Raw genomic sequence first — 15,351 nt, 5'->3', positions numbered from 1 at the left:
GTAAGTCAAAAAGGGTTGATTGATTATCAAAATTAAGTACAAAAAATAATGGTTTTTCAACCATTATCAACCATCCAATCGCTCCTTTGTTGGCTTTGAGTATTTCTACCAACTTTTCTTCTTCTTTGGGAGAGAGAGAGTTGCTGATGATAACTGATTTTGATGGAGACTAATCCCAGCTGGAATCATGCAGGGAGAAGCTCCAGACCAGAAGAAATCAGTAGTGGAAGAAGGTGCAGCGGAATGATGAAAACAGTGAAGTGTTTGATGTGTTTTAATGGAGGAGAGGTGTATGGGTGAAGCCTCACAGCTCAAAGGGCCTTCCTACAAAGGAAGGAAGCTTGAGGAAGGGAGAAGAAGTAGTAAATCAGAGGTGGCTTAAGAGCATAAAAGCTGGAAAGCAAATTCTGCAGCATATCATTAAGCTCAAAAGTGAGAAAATACAAAGAGGAGGCCCTCTTATTTATGGGTGAAGAGGAGCCTCATTTCTAATTTAATTGCCTCCTAAATTCAAATTATTTAACATAGGAGGCACGTCCCTTTTGATCCAGCAAGGTCCATGCCTCATTCTAGCTCAGCCAGCAAGGTTCATGCCTCATTCCAAGTCAGCCAAGTCACGTGTAATGGTCTTCTCTTGGGTGAAAAATGGTTTTGTATTTCCCTTCCGCAAGCAACTTCCCTTTTTGGCTCCTTTGCTTTCTTTTATTGAATTAACTTCTTGGATGGCTCAATCATGGTCTCCAAGCTTTATTAGTCCCTACCAAAATAAAGTATAAGTGCTTTAGTTAATAAAAGAAGGATTTTTATAAGTAAGCTTCCATAGAAGTAAAATGTTAGGTGATCCTTCTTCTTCTTGAATCTTCCATGCCATGGCTCTAGGAGGTCCAATGTGATTCCTTGATGGTCTTCCATCCGGTTTGTTTCCACCTTCTTCTAGAAACACATATTTCAAGTGTGGCGGTAACATCTTCAACTCCCTTTTGCTTTCCTTGGCTTTTTCTTCTGTATTTTGCAAAGGATCCTTTTTTAATTTTTCCAGATCAGTCAAGCACTCATCAATTAGTTCCTCTTCTTTTTCATTCAGCTCTTCAAAAGTGTCAACTAGTATTTCCTCCAAAGAAAGAGTATCACTTGCATTGTTTTCTTGGATCATGCAAATTTCATCAAGGACATCAAGATGAAAACATTCCTTATCATCTTTTGGGTGAGACATGGCTTTAAAGACATCAAAATTTACTTCTTCATCTTGCACTCTCACCTTTAGTTTGCCATTTTCCACATCAATCAAAACTTTTGTTGTCTTCATTAAAGGTCTCTCAAGAATAAGAGGTACATTCACATCCTCCTCCATCTCCATGATGACAAAGTCCACAGGAAAAAGAAATTTATCTACTTTCACAAGCACATCTTCAGCTACCCCATAAGGATATTCCAGAGATCTGTCTGCAAGTTGAAGAGTCATCCGAGTAGGCTTGAGTTCAAACTCCTCAATCTTTTCAAACATGGAGAGCGACATGAGATTAATACTGGCTCCCAGATCAATAAGTGCTTTTCCAACAGAGATATTCCCTATAGTGCAGGGAATATTGAAGCTTCCCGGATCTTTATACTTGGGGGGTAGGAGCTTTTGTATGATAGCACTACAGTTTCCTTGAACTTCAATAGTTTCTTCTTCAATGTACTTCCTTTTCTTTGTGAGGAACTCCTTCAAAAATTTAGTATATGAAGACTTTTGTTGCAGAACTTCAGAGAAGGGTATATTAATCTCCAATTTCTTGAAGATTTCCATGAAACGCTCAAACTGTTTTTCTTTTTCCTTCCTAGAATAATTCTTTGGATAAGGAAGGGGCTCTTCATAAGATTCTTTTTTCTTTCTCTCATCTTCTTCCTCTCTCCTTTTTTTTTTCTTCTGTCTCTTTTTCTTTTTTTTCTCTCTCTTCATTTTCTTTTTTCTCTCTCTCTTCTTTTTCACTGAACCTTTCTTTTTCTTTTCTCTCACTCTTTTTTTTTTCTTTTTCACTCAACCTCTCATCTAAAACTTTTCCACTTCTAGTAACAATAGCGTTGCATTCTTCTCTAGAGTTGGCTTTCAGGTTACTCCCAGATCATCCACCTTCTGAATCATGTGACAGAGCTGCTTCTCTATCGTCTTGAATGTTGCTTGATTGCTTTTATGATGAGAATCAGACACCTGTAGTAACTGTTAAAGGGTGTCATCCATCTTAGCCCATCTTTCTGATAGAGAAGATTGTTGCTGCCATTGTTGTTGACCGACAACTTGTCCGAATTGCATCCTGCAAGCTAAAAATTCTAGAAAATATTGTTAGCAAAAATAAAAAATAAAAATAAAAGAGACGAAAATAAAATAAATTAAAATAAAATAAAGTAAAATAGAATAAAGCCAAAATTAATTAAGAATACACAAATAGAATAGTTTAAACCGTGAGTCCCCGGCAACGACGCCAAAAAGTTGTTGACAATATTTTTGATCTCTAGAAACGAAACCAAAAACTTGTTGATGGATCGGCAAGTGTAACGAATCGCATAAGTAATATAAAATGGTAAGACCAAGTATCGTATCCCTGAAGACTCTCGTCACTAAACAGATGTGTGATAACTCAATTAATTAAGACTTAAATAAAATGAGATTGTTGGTTTCAAATGCAAAGACATAAAATTAAATATGAATGCAAATCGATCAATAGTAGAGTAACAAAAAGATGAGCGGAGGTTGTTTATAAAATGAGATGATTATGTTGTTAGGGCTTGATTTCACCAAGTTTACTCTCATGTATATAAGAATTCTTCTTTTTACATTAATATTAATGTCAGTCACTAAATTACTTAGAACCCGATCCCTCGACGCAATAAGCCTACCTTAATTCCTAGTTCGTGCAATTCCTAGCGTTCCTAGAAAATTAAGTCTGAAGATCAAGAGCTTAAGACGACCAAGTACTCATACCCTCATCCTTGAGAAATATTACCCTTGGGAGAATTCAATAAGAACCTGAATTGTAAGGCACAAAGACGGTCATCAGAATCCAAGAGATGATGAAGGCACAAAGACGGTCATCTTTCTTCATTCCGCCTGTTCTGTAGTGGGAGTAGTCCCTCACCTCATGTGGGTTCCTTAAACAATCTTGATATACAGTGAACTTGTGGAAACCTTCCATGTCCAAAATGGCATTGCTCACCTCCCAGTCGAAAACCGACAATTTATGTCCAAACTTCATTTGTCAACTTTATGTCTATTCCTTTTACTTTGGAACAAAGTGTTCCATCACTAATCTTCAAATTTGAGTAGAATACTTTTACCAACTCTAGATACAAAGGATCTGCCATTTCTACAAATTTTTTCAGCCTTTGCCTACTAAGCCAACTTTGAAAATTAAATCCTTCTCTTTTGAAGAAATTCAACTTTACGTATTTGTGAGGAATTATTTTCCTCATTTTCCAAGTGTTGACAAAATTGACTTGCGCACTATCATCACTAATCCAGCCATAAGATTTGCACCTCGAAACATGTTCTTCCTACCCAAGGTCTTGACGCTTTTCTTTTGTGAAGACGAGGATGCCATAATCTAGTAGTTTGTATAGACCGGTGGCAGAATGTCTTAAGAGAGTAAGATTTCAGAGTTGTAGAGAAAGTACGAGTGACAAATTTAATTTTGAGGGGAAATTAAACTTTGAGTTTTCACGCAAAAAATATTTAATTGATTTCACAACACACACATTAAATTTTGCATCAGGCCCAATTAAAAACTTTAGAAACAGAAATCCCAGATAAAACATTTTAATCGATTTTATTAATCTTGTAATCGATTTAGTTTTGTGTCACAGTTTCACACAAAACAAAGAAACATACAAAAATCTAATCGATTTCACTAATAACATAATCGGTTAAAATTCGTGAAAACTGTTTTTCATTCAAATTTGCCTAACACACAAGTAAGCAACACTCATACACATCAATATACATTCAAAAACAGAAACAATGATGCATGAATGCATGGATTGACAATTGGTGTTACCACACAATGTTACTTAAGAAGTTTGATGTGTCCTATTGTAATTTATCCTTGAGCACTTTTCTACTGCTTGATCGGCTCACTTCCCTTCAAAACTTTCAAATGGTTTTGTTGCAGGTACCCAAATGAACTTAGGGCCTTTCTTGTTAGTCACAGGAGGTTGTTCTTTAGGAATCCATTTGAATTTCCCTTTAGGAACACTAATCTTCCTATAATAATAATTCCTTACAGTATGGCCAATAGCATTACAGTAAAAACAAGCATTGGTTACAGGTTTGCTTAAATCCATAAATTTCTTAGAATTGATTCTTTCACTCCTAACCTTATAACCAATTTCTTGTCTATTTATAACTATGCTCTGTGACCTCAACACAACATCTAAATTTTCTCTCCCAAATGTAAATTTAGCTAATGTGCTGGTCAGATATTCTATTTTTTTAACATGAGCATTGCAATTTTCACAATCCTTTTCTACAATCTTAATTTCAGTTTTAACATTATTAGCAGATATCAAAGCAAGATCAAGTTCATTTTTAAGTTTAATCGATTAACCTTATGCTGGTTCAGCTAAATCAGTGCTCACCCTATCAACAATCTCTCACTTTTTTGATGATGCACAACTCAATACAGATTATCAATCAATTACCAATCAACATAATCCTCCCCCTTGGGCATTAGCAAAAAAGGTAAGCACAATGGTATTGATATACAAATAATCATGCATACAGAGAAGCATCAGATAATCATCAAGAAACAAATAATGATGCTCCCCCTGTCAAAGATATTTACATGAAATTAAGATTTTCTCCCCCTTAAATGAAGACATGTGAAATATATCAATGATATGCAATGATCTCCCTGTCATTATGCATATTTCAATCTCAAAATACAGATGCACAATGCAATAATCAGAATATGTCAGAGCATTTATCAGTATGTATTAACATTGTATCAGATTAGATATATTACAGCAATAACATAGCAATACTGATTCAATCAAACAACACATTTTAATCTCTTATTATCTCAAATATTTTATGCAGCAGATAAGCATAGAGATATAAGAAGAAATAAACAATCAACAACAAACGAAACAAGATCTAAAGATATCATATATTCTAGTTTTGGAATCTTTAAACCCTTGTCGATGTTTAATCGATTTGATCTCAGCTAGAATCGATTTCTTGTTGTAGCATATTTCAGATTATCCAGTTCCATCCAGTCAGCAAGTGATATTCCTGCAAAACCTTTCAAAGTCTTTCCAGATCAAGCATTTTAGAATCAATGTTATACAAAAATTAATTTATGAGTATGCAAATGTATGAAAGTAACAGTAATCAATAGTTCATTCGCATACAAGCATACTGTAATCAATTTTAATAACTTCTGATTTCATTAAAATCAACCATAGAGTACAATCAGATAAAGCCAAGACAAGAATGACATATAAAGCCATCTATTACAAAAGAAAAGAAGACAATACAATCAACACAGAAGATGAATCACTGCAACCAAAACAAACTAAAAGCTGTAATCACAGGACCCTTATTTTTTTTCAGATGACTCTTCAACCCCATCATTTGATTCTTCTGTTGATGTAGAGCTTTCCACAATTCTTTATAATTTCGTCCATTTTTCATTCGTTCTAATAAGTGATTTATTCATCATGCTAGCTCTCTTGGAGACTTTCTCAAACTTATTTACCACAAAAGTTTCAAACTCAAACTTAAGAGATAGTAAGATCTATTCACTATCAGAATCAGGTAATTTATCTTCATCTTTGGTTTGACTTTGTACATCATTGAATATCCATCCTAGAGCAGTTCTATTCAAACCAATGCATGTTAGAGTTACCTTTCCAATTTGATTGGTTCTGTTGCATGTGATCTTGGTTTCATCCATAAGAACAATTTCACTAAGAGAAACAATTTTGCTTATGAACACACCATAGGTAGATTACACCAGTCATTGTTACCAACATCAATGATATGTTTCTTGAACACAACTACCCGATTTGTTGGTATTTAGAACATTACTGCATTTAGCATATATACATCCTTTGATGTCAACTTATCATAATGAAAACTTCCAGGTAACAAAACCCAATCAATTATGTATGCGATGACTTTCTCTTCTTTATCCAGCCACTTGTGTAGAAATCCTTTTTCCTTCTTGTACCTTCCTGGATACCTCACAGTCTTTAAACATTTGTGTCTTTTTAGTCCACCTATTTTGCATACAGTCGGGTAGGTGTGACATGCGTCCTTTATCCTTGAGTCCAACAACCTGTAGCCAAGTATCATTGTTGATAACAATGTCTACTCCTTTTACGCGTGAGTGGATGTTGCCATCAACTACTTTGATATTGTTGTAAAATACTCCAACAAGTTCTGGATAGCAATCGCCCTTCATCTGAACGAAGGTAGATAGACCTTGATGCTCAAGTTTTTCTGGAAAAATAAATCCTTCATTTCTGAACAGAGATAACTCAATTGATTTGTGTGGAGCAACATCTTTTACACTTTTCCAACCCATGAACCTTTTTCTAGCAGTGTTGTCACTAATCCAGCCTAAAGGACTTGCATTTCTTTCGGATGGAGTAACTTTCCTGATACGTTTAGATGAGGAAGCCATTGCAGAAGTAGTGGAATGTGTAGAGACACTTTGATACAGAAAAGGGTTTTGTGTGACACAACTATGAAGTAGATTCAGAGCATACAACCACATATATAAGGGCGCGAACAACAATGATTCAATCAGGCCCAATTTAAATTTTCAAAAACAAAAAGTCCATAACATAAATTCTTAATCAGTTTAATTAAGTCCAAAGTCGATTACATGTATCAACAGTGATTAAGAAATAGAGACATACATGCTTCAAACATATTCGACTTTATACTTAATTTAATCGGTTAAAACTCGAGCGAGTTGTTTTTCACATAATACAATCACTCAATCAATCATACAACAAACATGCATTCATCAATCAATCATACAAACAATTATTATTCATGATGCAATGTAAATACAACCGTTACCACTTTCAGAATCTCAAGAATTTTTTATTTCATCATGGTAGTTCATCCTTAAGTTGAATACTGCTTCAGCAGCTACTACTCCTTTCCTGCAAAACAATTAAAAGGTTTGACGCTGATACCCATTTGAACGTGGGTCTTGTCTTGTTAGTAGCAGGAGGCTGTTCCTTGGGAACCCATTTGTATTTTCTCTTTGGAATTCCAACATTTCTAAAATAGCAATTTCTAACATTGTGACCAAGTGTGTTGCAGTAAAAGCATGCATTAGTAGTAGGTTTATTCAGATCAATAAATTTCTTTGAGTTTATCCTATTACTTTTAGCCTTATAACAAATACCTTGTCTATAGATAGCTCTTCCAGATGATCTTAACACAACATCAAGATTTTCTTTGCCTTGTGTAAATTTAGCTAACGTGATGGTTAAGTAATCAATTCTCAACGTGTACTAGACAGTTATCACATTCTTTCTCAACAATTTGTATTTCGGTCTTAACTGTCTTTGCAGATTTCAAAGCATTTTCAATATCTTTTACAAGCTTTTCATTATCCTCTACTAGATTATCAATTTTGTATTCATAGTCTCTTCTCTCAAAGGATAATCGATTCACCTTATACCGGAGTCGCATGGCTTCTTCTCCTGAAATGCATCCAAAAGCATGTAGTACTTGACCTCTATTTGTTCATTCTCAAATTCACGATCACTGTGATCATCAGAGCATACAGAGCCTTCCATGAAACATAAATTTGACTCCTCTTCAACGCTACAATTATCATCACTTGAAGAGTCTTCATCACTGTTTCCCATGCAATATATGATTTCATTTACTTCCTGTTCTTGTCCTGAGGATACTTGGTGAATTCTTTCTGCTTGTTCTTCAAGTCTGGACACTCAAGCTTGATATGACCATCCTTTCCACATCATAACATTGTACAACGTTGCTTCTTGAGCTCTTCTTTCCTCCTCTTGAAAAGCCTACATTGTTTGTTGCATAATTTTTATTCTTCATGAATCTATTAAATTTTCTCACTATCATATTCATGATTTCCTTTTTTGGTACTTCTGCATCTAATTCAGCTTCAGGTTCAAGTTCTTTTTAGCTTTCTTGCTTGTGGCCTTTAGAGCAATTGATTTCTTTTCTTCAATTTCTTCTTCTTCCTTTCGCCTTCCAAGCTCCAATTTATGTCCTCTGAGTTTTCCAAATAAGGTGGTCATGTTCATGTTGGTCAAGTCTCTTGATTCAGATATTGCAGTGACTTTCGACTGCCAGCTTCTGTTGAGGTTTTTCAGGATCTTTATGTTGATTTCTTCTTTATCAAACACTTTCCCGAGAGCCATGAGGTGATTGACTATGTGTGTGAATCACTTCTATACTTCATAAATAGTCTATCCCGCTTTCATTATGAACAACTCATACTCTTGTATGGGAGAATTCTTTCTGGCCCTTTTCACTTCATTCGTTCCTTCATGTCTGACTTCAAGAACCTCCCACATTTCCTTAGGAGTTTTACATTGGGAAATCCTGAAAAATTTATCCATGGTTAGTGCTGATGCATTCACATTTCTAGCCTTAACATCATATTGAGCTCTTCGGTTCTCATCTTGAGTCCACTCTGAAAATTTTTTCAAAACAACTTTTGTATTTAAAATATGAGTGAGCTCATATGGACCGTTTAGAGTTGCATCCCAAACTCCTTTATCCACCGATTCAAGAAAGATTTGCATCCTTATTTTCCAAAAAGCATAATTTTCTCCAGCAAATAGTGTTGGTCTATTTGTCGAAGAACCCTCACCAAAGGTTTGAGAATTGAAAGCCATTTTCCAGGATCAGTCGATTTAACGAAAATAGTAATCAACTAGTTTTTCAAATATTTTATGAAAACCAGCTCTAGTGCCAATTGTTAAAATAGAATGGATCAATTTGTTAAAATAGAATGAAAACCACCTCAAAGTCAAGAATGCAACACGTCCTTCTTCCTGTAATCACAACAGGGAAATCAACCCAATCTTCAGCAGATTGTAGAACCTAATCTTGCAGTAGACACCCAAATGTGCAGATAAATCAGACTTTGAAACTAAGCAATCTTTCTCTTCAAGAAATCACATGTAGTTGATCACCATGGTCAAACTAGTTTCTTGGAGTTTTTTTCTATTTCTATAAGCTTTACACTTTTCTGCAAAAGAATATGAAAATTTCATAATCACAAAAGTTCTTACAGAAATCAAATTCGCCTCAATATATAGATAAACTTATATCAGACACAATATAATCGACTTCGCTACTAATGCAGTCGAATACACCAATTCAGTTATAACAGTTAGTAGGAGTCAAAGCAATTAATTGAATTCACAATTAATGCAGTCGAATAACATTTAATGTTTGGTCAACATATTTAAAATTATAGTCATTGTGATAGTTATATAAAGCATTAACAGATTTCAAAAAAGTAACAAACTTAATCGAACACATATCGCATGCAATCGATTATGCAACAATGTTAAGCAAAGTTTTGAAAACTTTTCTCTTTGAAAAAATCTCACAACACACTTGAAAAAGGTTTGCGCAAAGACACGAGTTTTAATCGATTCACCCCATAATATAATCGACTTAAAACTGTTGTTTTGCCACACAATTAAAGTCCAACATTAATGCTTTTGGTTTTTCTCATCGAAAAACATTGTCATGCATTCATGTATAAAATCACATATATAACATAGTGAAATGCAATCAACAACACATGAACAACACAATCATGCTCTCATATACGCATATAACATGTAAGCATAGAACATGTAACACATAATACACATGTGTTATTAATTATGCGTTGTCATAATCAAAAACTCAGATATTACTAAGATTGTGCATTCAGCTAAACCAATGCTCACCCTATCAACAATCTAAACAATAGTAATAAAAATAATATCAAATAAAGATAATAACATTATATTTAACTTTACCAAGCTTATTTTATCCTGCACGAGGAGTTCCTTCTTTTCTTTCATGCATACCGTTTTTCTTTGGTCAGCTGCAAGATTCTTGAACCCAACAAGAACACAGTTTAGATTCTTGAAGACACTATTTTTTTGTTCAAAATTTTTGACCGTTCATCAGGCCATTAAATATGCCCTAGGTGGTTGCTATATGGTTGGTGAGTGTTCTATCTTCAGTGTATAAGTTTTCAAACGTCTTAAAGCAGAAGCTAAGGCATTAGATCAACGTTGTGGTGGACAAAGTGTTCTTCAGAGATATTTTAGGTGAGTGTGCGTGGTTCATGGAACACACAGTGTTTGCTTGTCACAGTGTTAATGAAGCTTCCAACACCACTCTCATTGTTGTGAACTTCCATTGTCGTGAATATGGAGAGGAGGAAATCATCCCCCTTGACCTGTAACATATTCCACAAAGCAACAAACGAATTGGAATCGATTATAGGAAACTCGTATCGGATTCCACGAGGTCGTGTAACCTATTATAGTGATAGAGTAATTGATTCTTGAATGTGTGGAACGGATTCCATGAGCTTGGAATCGATTTTGTGATGCGTGTAACTCATTCTGTGAAGCTTGTAGTGGATTCCATGGCACTCTAACCTTATTGTGTGCTTTGTTGGAGGATCTATGGTCCATTGAAGGTGTTCTGGGTTCTTCCTTATTGTGTGCTATGTTGGAGGATTTGTGCTCCATTGGAGGTTTTGGGTTTGGTTTGTGGTGGTTGTGTGCAAGGTTCGTGCTTCTTGTTTGCTAGGTCCCTGATAACAATTGAAAAACTATTATTTTTATACTTAAAATTGAACTTAAAGACAACCTTTATGACTTAGAAACTAGCTTGGACTCATGCTTTTGTTTATGTTTTTGAAATAAGAGAGTTGGATGGGTTTTATGCTTGGTTTGCCTTGTTTTTGCAGTTTTTAAGATGAATTGGATGAAAGAAGTGAAGTAGGAAGAAGTTGGAATCAGAAAAGGAAGTGAAAAGTGCACAAAAAGAGAAGACACGAGTACCGCTCAGCGAAAATTACCGCTGAGCGGTGTTCTTGAGGTCTCGTAGTCACCGTTGAGGGGCAGAAATGAAGCTGAACGTCAAACTGAAGAATCGCACATACCGTTGAGCGCCATTTTTATGGGCCTTGGGCCACTTTTTTGTAATTTTTAGAATACTATATAAGGTTTTAGTCGACCTAGGTCAGTCATCTTTGGCTGGAAGGAAGCAGAATTCACTTTCTTCACCCCTTGGAGGAGGATTTTGGATGCTCAAGCTCCACTCTTCAAATTCTAGGGTTTTATCTTTCATTCTTTCATTATTTTTCTTCTAGTTTCACTATGATTATGGTGAACTAAACCTTCATTGTTGTTGGGGAACCATTGTAATCCTTTGAAGCTCTCATGTATTGAATTGATTCTTTATAATATATGCTTTCTTTCATTAATTGTTAGAGTTTTTCTTCTATACTCTATGCATGCTTTGTTTAACTCATTCAATAGCATGATCATTGATTTTATCGATATGGACACATATGGGGAAATCTAGAGATGAAGAAATTCTCCCAATAGTAGTATAACCCTAGACATAGGAATATGATGGTTGGTTGCCTTTAAGCTTCTGTGCTAATGTAATGCATGAATAATTTCTAGGGAGACAAGACATTGTAAACTAGGGATTAGGAGTAGGCTTTCTTCACCAAGACATTGGGTTTAAGGTAATTTAGAAAGTGGCATTAACATTAATGAAAAAAGATGAATTCTTGAATACATGAGAGTGGATAGGATGAATTGGTAAACCCGAACAACATAATCATTCATATTATCCATCAACCGTTTTTGCATTGTTCAAGTCCATTGATCAAAACCTTGCATTCATGTTTATTTTTGCATAGTTCAACAACAATATTTTCGGTTACAAGTCTAAGATAATCAACAAATCACATAACTGTTTAGGCCATGAGTCCTTTGGGAAACAATACTTGGTCTTACCAATTTTATTACTTGATACGATTCAGTTACACTTGCCGAGGGTTAACAGTCCCTAGTTATGTGCTTGGTTCATTGCGCAAAAGTCTTCAAGAGGAAAGTTTTATTTTATGCAATGTTTAATTATTATATGTATTATGAAGAATCATGAATTATTTAGTTAAGAATTTTGTGCTTTATTTAGCTAATAATTGTATGGTCAATTGATTATTATGCTAAATATTTAACTGAAAATGTGTTGTTCACTAGACATATTTATGAAATTGTGATGTTTAGTAAATGTATTGTTCTTTACAAAATTCTTGTTTTAAGAAATGAAAATATGTTCGGTTTTCCATAAGAATAAAACATAAATTAAGTTTACATTGTGAACGAATATAGCTTCGTCTTTTATTGTATTAAATAGTGTTTATATTTGTTTAAGGAAATATAGATGGAAGAAAAATTAGATGTGTCATATTTGGATGGTGAAGATATAGTTGTTGATGTGGTGGGTGTGAACATCAATATAGTAACACACCTACACCGACAATTACAAATGCACACAACATTAGTCACAATAACATTGTTATGCATTGTTGCATAAGCGTTGAATAACATTGTTATGCATTGTAACAAATAACGTTAGGGAATTTGTATCAGACAAAGACCATACCAAACAAAGATCGTCCCATAGAGCTACTAATGTCTTACCTTGTGCATACTAATTAGTGTCACAATATTATTCAGATGGGACCAAAGGCATTTATTAACCTTTGCCAACAGCTAAGAGCAATTGGATTAGTCAAGGATGTAGTTCGGTTGACAGGGGAAGAACAAATTGCTAAATTTCTTCATATAATTGGGTATAATGTGAATAATCAAAGTGTGACATTTTTCTTCCGTCGATCTGGGTTAATAGTAAACACTTTCTCAATGTGTTAGATGCAATTTTATGTTTGGAGTATAAAATCATAATTTATCTCTGAAATTTTAATTCAACCCTCGAGATCGGAGGTTCATCCAAATTTGGTAAAAAGTAGTCAGTTTTACCCATAGTTTATTGTAAACGTTTGAATACTTAATATCTACCTTTATGAAAACACAAGAATGTTGTTCACCTTTATTATGAATTGTCATTTTTATGAATTATGATATTTTAGGAGTCATAGATGGAACTCATGTACAAGTAAGGGTTCCAAAATCATATGCTCCCAGGTTTCGAGGAAGAAAAACTAGCCAACTCAAAATGTTTTTGTGGTGTGTGATTTCGATATGAAATTCACATATGAAAGGACAACATCTGATACAAGAATGTTAAAGTATGCTCTGGCACAAGTTGATTCGTTGATTATACTTGAAGGTTAGTACATTTATTAGGTTTTTATTTATATGTTTTTAGTCCTTGATTAGTGATATATGTATAATATTGTAGGAAAGTACTATCTTGGGGATGCTGGACTTATGCTCTAAAGAAGATTTATGACTCTATATAGAGGTGTAAGATATCATCTTAAAGAATTCACACGAAGATAACCATAAAATCCACGCGAACTCTTCAACCATCGCTATTCATCCTTGAGAAATATCATTGAAAGGACGTTTAGTGTTTTGTAAAAGAGATTTCCCATTATCGCTAGTGGTATTGAACCTCATTATGCTTTTGATACAATTATAAACATTGTGCTAGCTTGTTGCATCCTTCACAACTTCCTATGTGGTGTGGAAAACGATGAGTCCTTAGTTGATGAGGTTGACCAAGAGTTGATGGAACACCATAATGAAAGGACGACTGCTTAAGTTTCTGAAGATGAGTATAGGGTTGATTGTAGTATTAAGGATGTTTTAGCATAATAGATGTGGTGAGATTATCAAAACTCTTAGATAATGTACTTAATTGTGTTCTTTGATTATGTTATTTGTAATGATAAGTATGGTTTCTATGAAATGGTTTAATGTAATATCATTAGTTTTTTTTCCAATTAGGTTTGATATGAACGTGGGAAAGAATGTTACCACAGAGTCATCCGTCGGGAAAAAAGAGTTTATGAAATGGACTAAGGAGATGGATGAACGAATTCTAAATGCAATGATAGAATAATCTTGAATGGAAAATAAGGTTGACAGTAGCTAGACCACCCTAGTATATAATAATATCTTTAATAATATTCATCGGCTCGGGTATGTGGGAGTTATGAAACAACATAAATAGGCAAAAAAAATTGAAAGAGAAATGATGTGAGGTTCATGATTTGTTCAGTTCACTTCGTGGGTTTGCATGGAGTGCAAGGTAATAAAGAGATTTCTTAACCTTCTATTTAATATGTATATTTTAACCTATTAACTCTTTATGATGTGGGTGTGACTTGCATTTTAAGCAAAGTCTGCTACGGCTAAGTGGAGGGTTAGTAACATTAGACATTATGATTAATGGTGGAGCTTTGGGCGGTTGATCGAGCTACAGGTAATGGAGTGTGAAGAACATGCCAAACAAGTCGTCTTCACTAGGAAGCTCGTTTAGATGTTAATCTTAATGATAAAATGGACTACATACTCGAAGAACCTATGTTTCAAGGGCATAATGACCCAAATCCACCTTCATCGCCATATATGGATGACTACAGTCCAAGGCCAACTCAATCTATGTCATCCCTCCCTTTCGTGGGAACGTCATCATCATGTGGTTCAAAACGCAAAACCCCTTATGGTGGATTTAATGGACTCAGAGTATGAAATGTTGTCTATGAAGTTGGACGACTTCATGGAAGTGATGGGATCGAGTAACTCTCAGTTTTAGAAAATATCATTGATAGTTGAGCGCAAGGTGGTTGCCACTAAGACTCACAATGAAATTCTCAGTAAGCAAGTGGGGATGATGTGTTGCAAAACAACATTCTAATACACTAAGAGTGACATATGGGAAATGTTATCCAGCATGAATATACAAGAAGATAGTCGTATAAACAATGTTATGATTTATTATGTGCAAACCCTGTCTACACTAAAAGGTTAATGGGCATGCCCGCCCATTGTCGATGGAATAAGTTACGTAACACGATGATGGGTAGTAATTGAACCCATTTATGATAGGAGTTGTTATGTTTTCTTTATTCTGTCATTTTGGCACTTGTATGATGTACTATATTATTTTTGAGCTATGTTATTTATGGCTAAATTTTAAATGTAGGAAGTTGGTATTTTCTTATTATTCTTTGTTGTTCTTATATCATTGTTGTTCTTATTTCATTGTTTTTGAAGTTAATCTTGAATGACATCATCATCATCACAAAGGAGTAGTAGAAGTCGAAAGGGAAACTAATCAGCCATTGAGAAAGACACTAT

General features: G+C 34.6%; 1 protein-coding gene across 1 annotated transcript; it reads right to left on the bottom strand.

Moving 5' to 3' along the window:
• Window positions 1-311: 311 nt before the first annotated feature.
• On the bottom strand, window positions 312-3,233 carry LOC108327312 (uncharacterized). The gene is made up of 3 exons (XM_017561029.1): window positions 3,008-3,233; window positions 869-1,743; window positions 312-407 (listed from the first exon to the last, which is right to left on the bottom strand). The coding sequence occupies exons 1-3, from the start codon at window positions 3,231-3,233 to the stop codon at window positions 312-314; spliced, it is 1,197 nt and encodes a 398-aa protein (XP_017416518.1).
• Between the last annotated feature and the right edge of the window lie 12,118 nt (window positions 3,234-15,351).

This window comes from Vigna angularis, chromosome 2, assembly GCF_016808095.1.
Source record: "Vigna angularis cultivar LongXiaoDou No.4 chromosome 2, ASM1680809v1, whole genome shotgun sequence".
NCBI lineage: Eukaryota > Viridiplantae > Streptophyta > Magnoliopsida > Fabales > Fabaceae > Vigna > Vigna angularis.
The sequence above is the reverse complement of the archived record's forward strand: the minus strand, read 5'-3'. Positions and strand labels throughout refer to the sequence as shown.

Excerpts from the sequence above, each read along its gene's own strand:
- LOC108327312 (XM_017561029.1), bottom strand. The coding sequence starts at position 3,233 with ATGAAGTTTGGACATAAATTGTCGGTTTTCGACTGGGAGGTGAGCAAT. Across the intron at positions 1,744-3,007 it reads CTTTGTGCCTTACAATTCAG|TTCTGCAACAAAAGTCTTCA; the intron begins GTTCTTATTGAA and ends CCTTCTCTGAAG. Across the intron at positions 408-868 it reads TTGGACCTCCTAGAGCCATG|AATTTGCTTTCCAGCTTTTA; the intron begins GCATGGAAGATT and ends GATATGCTGCAG.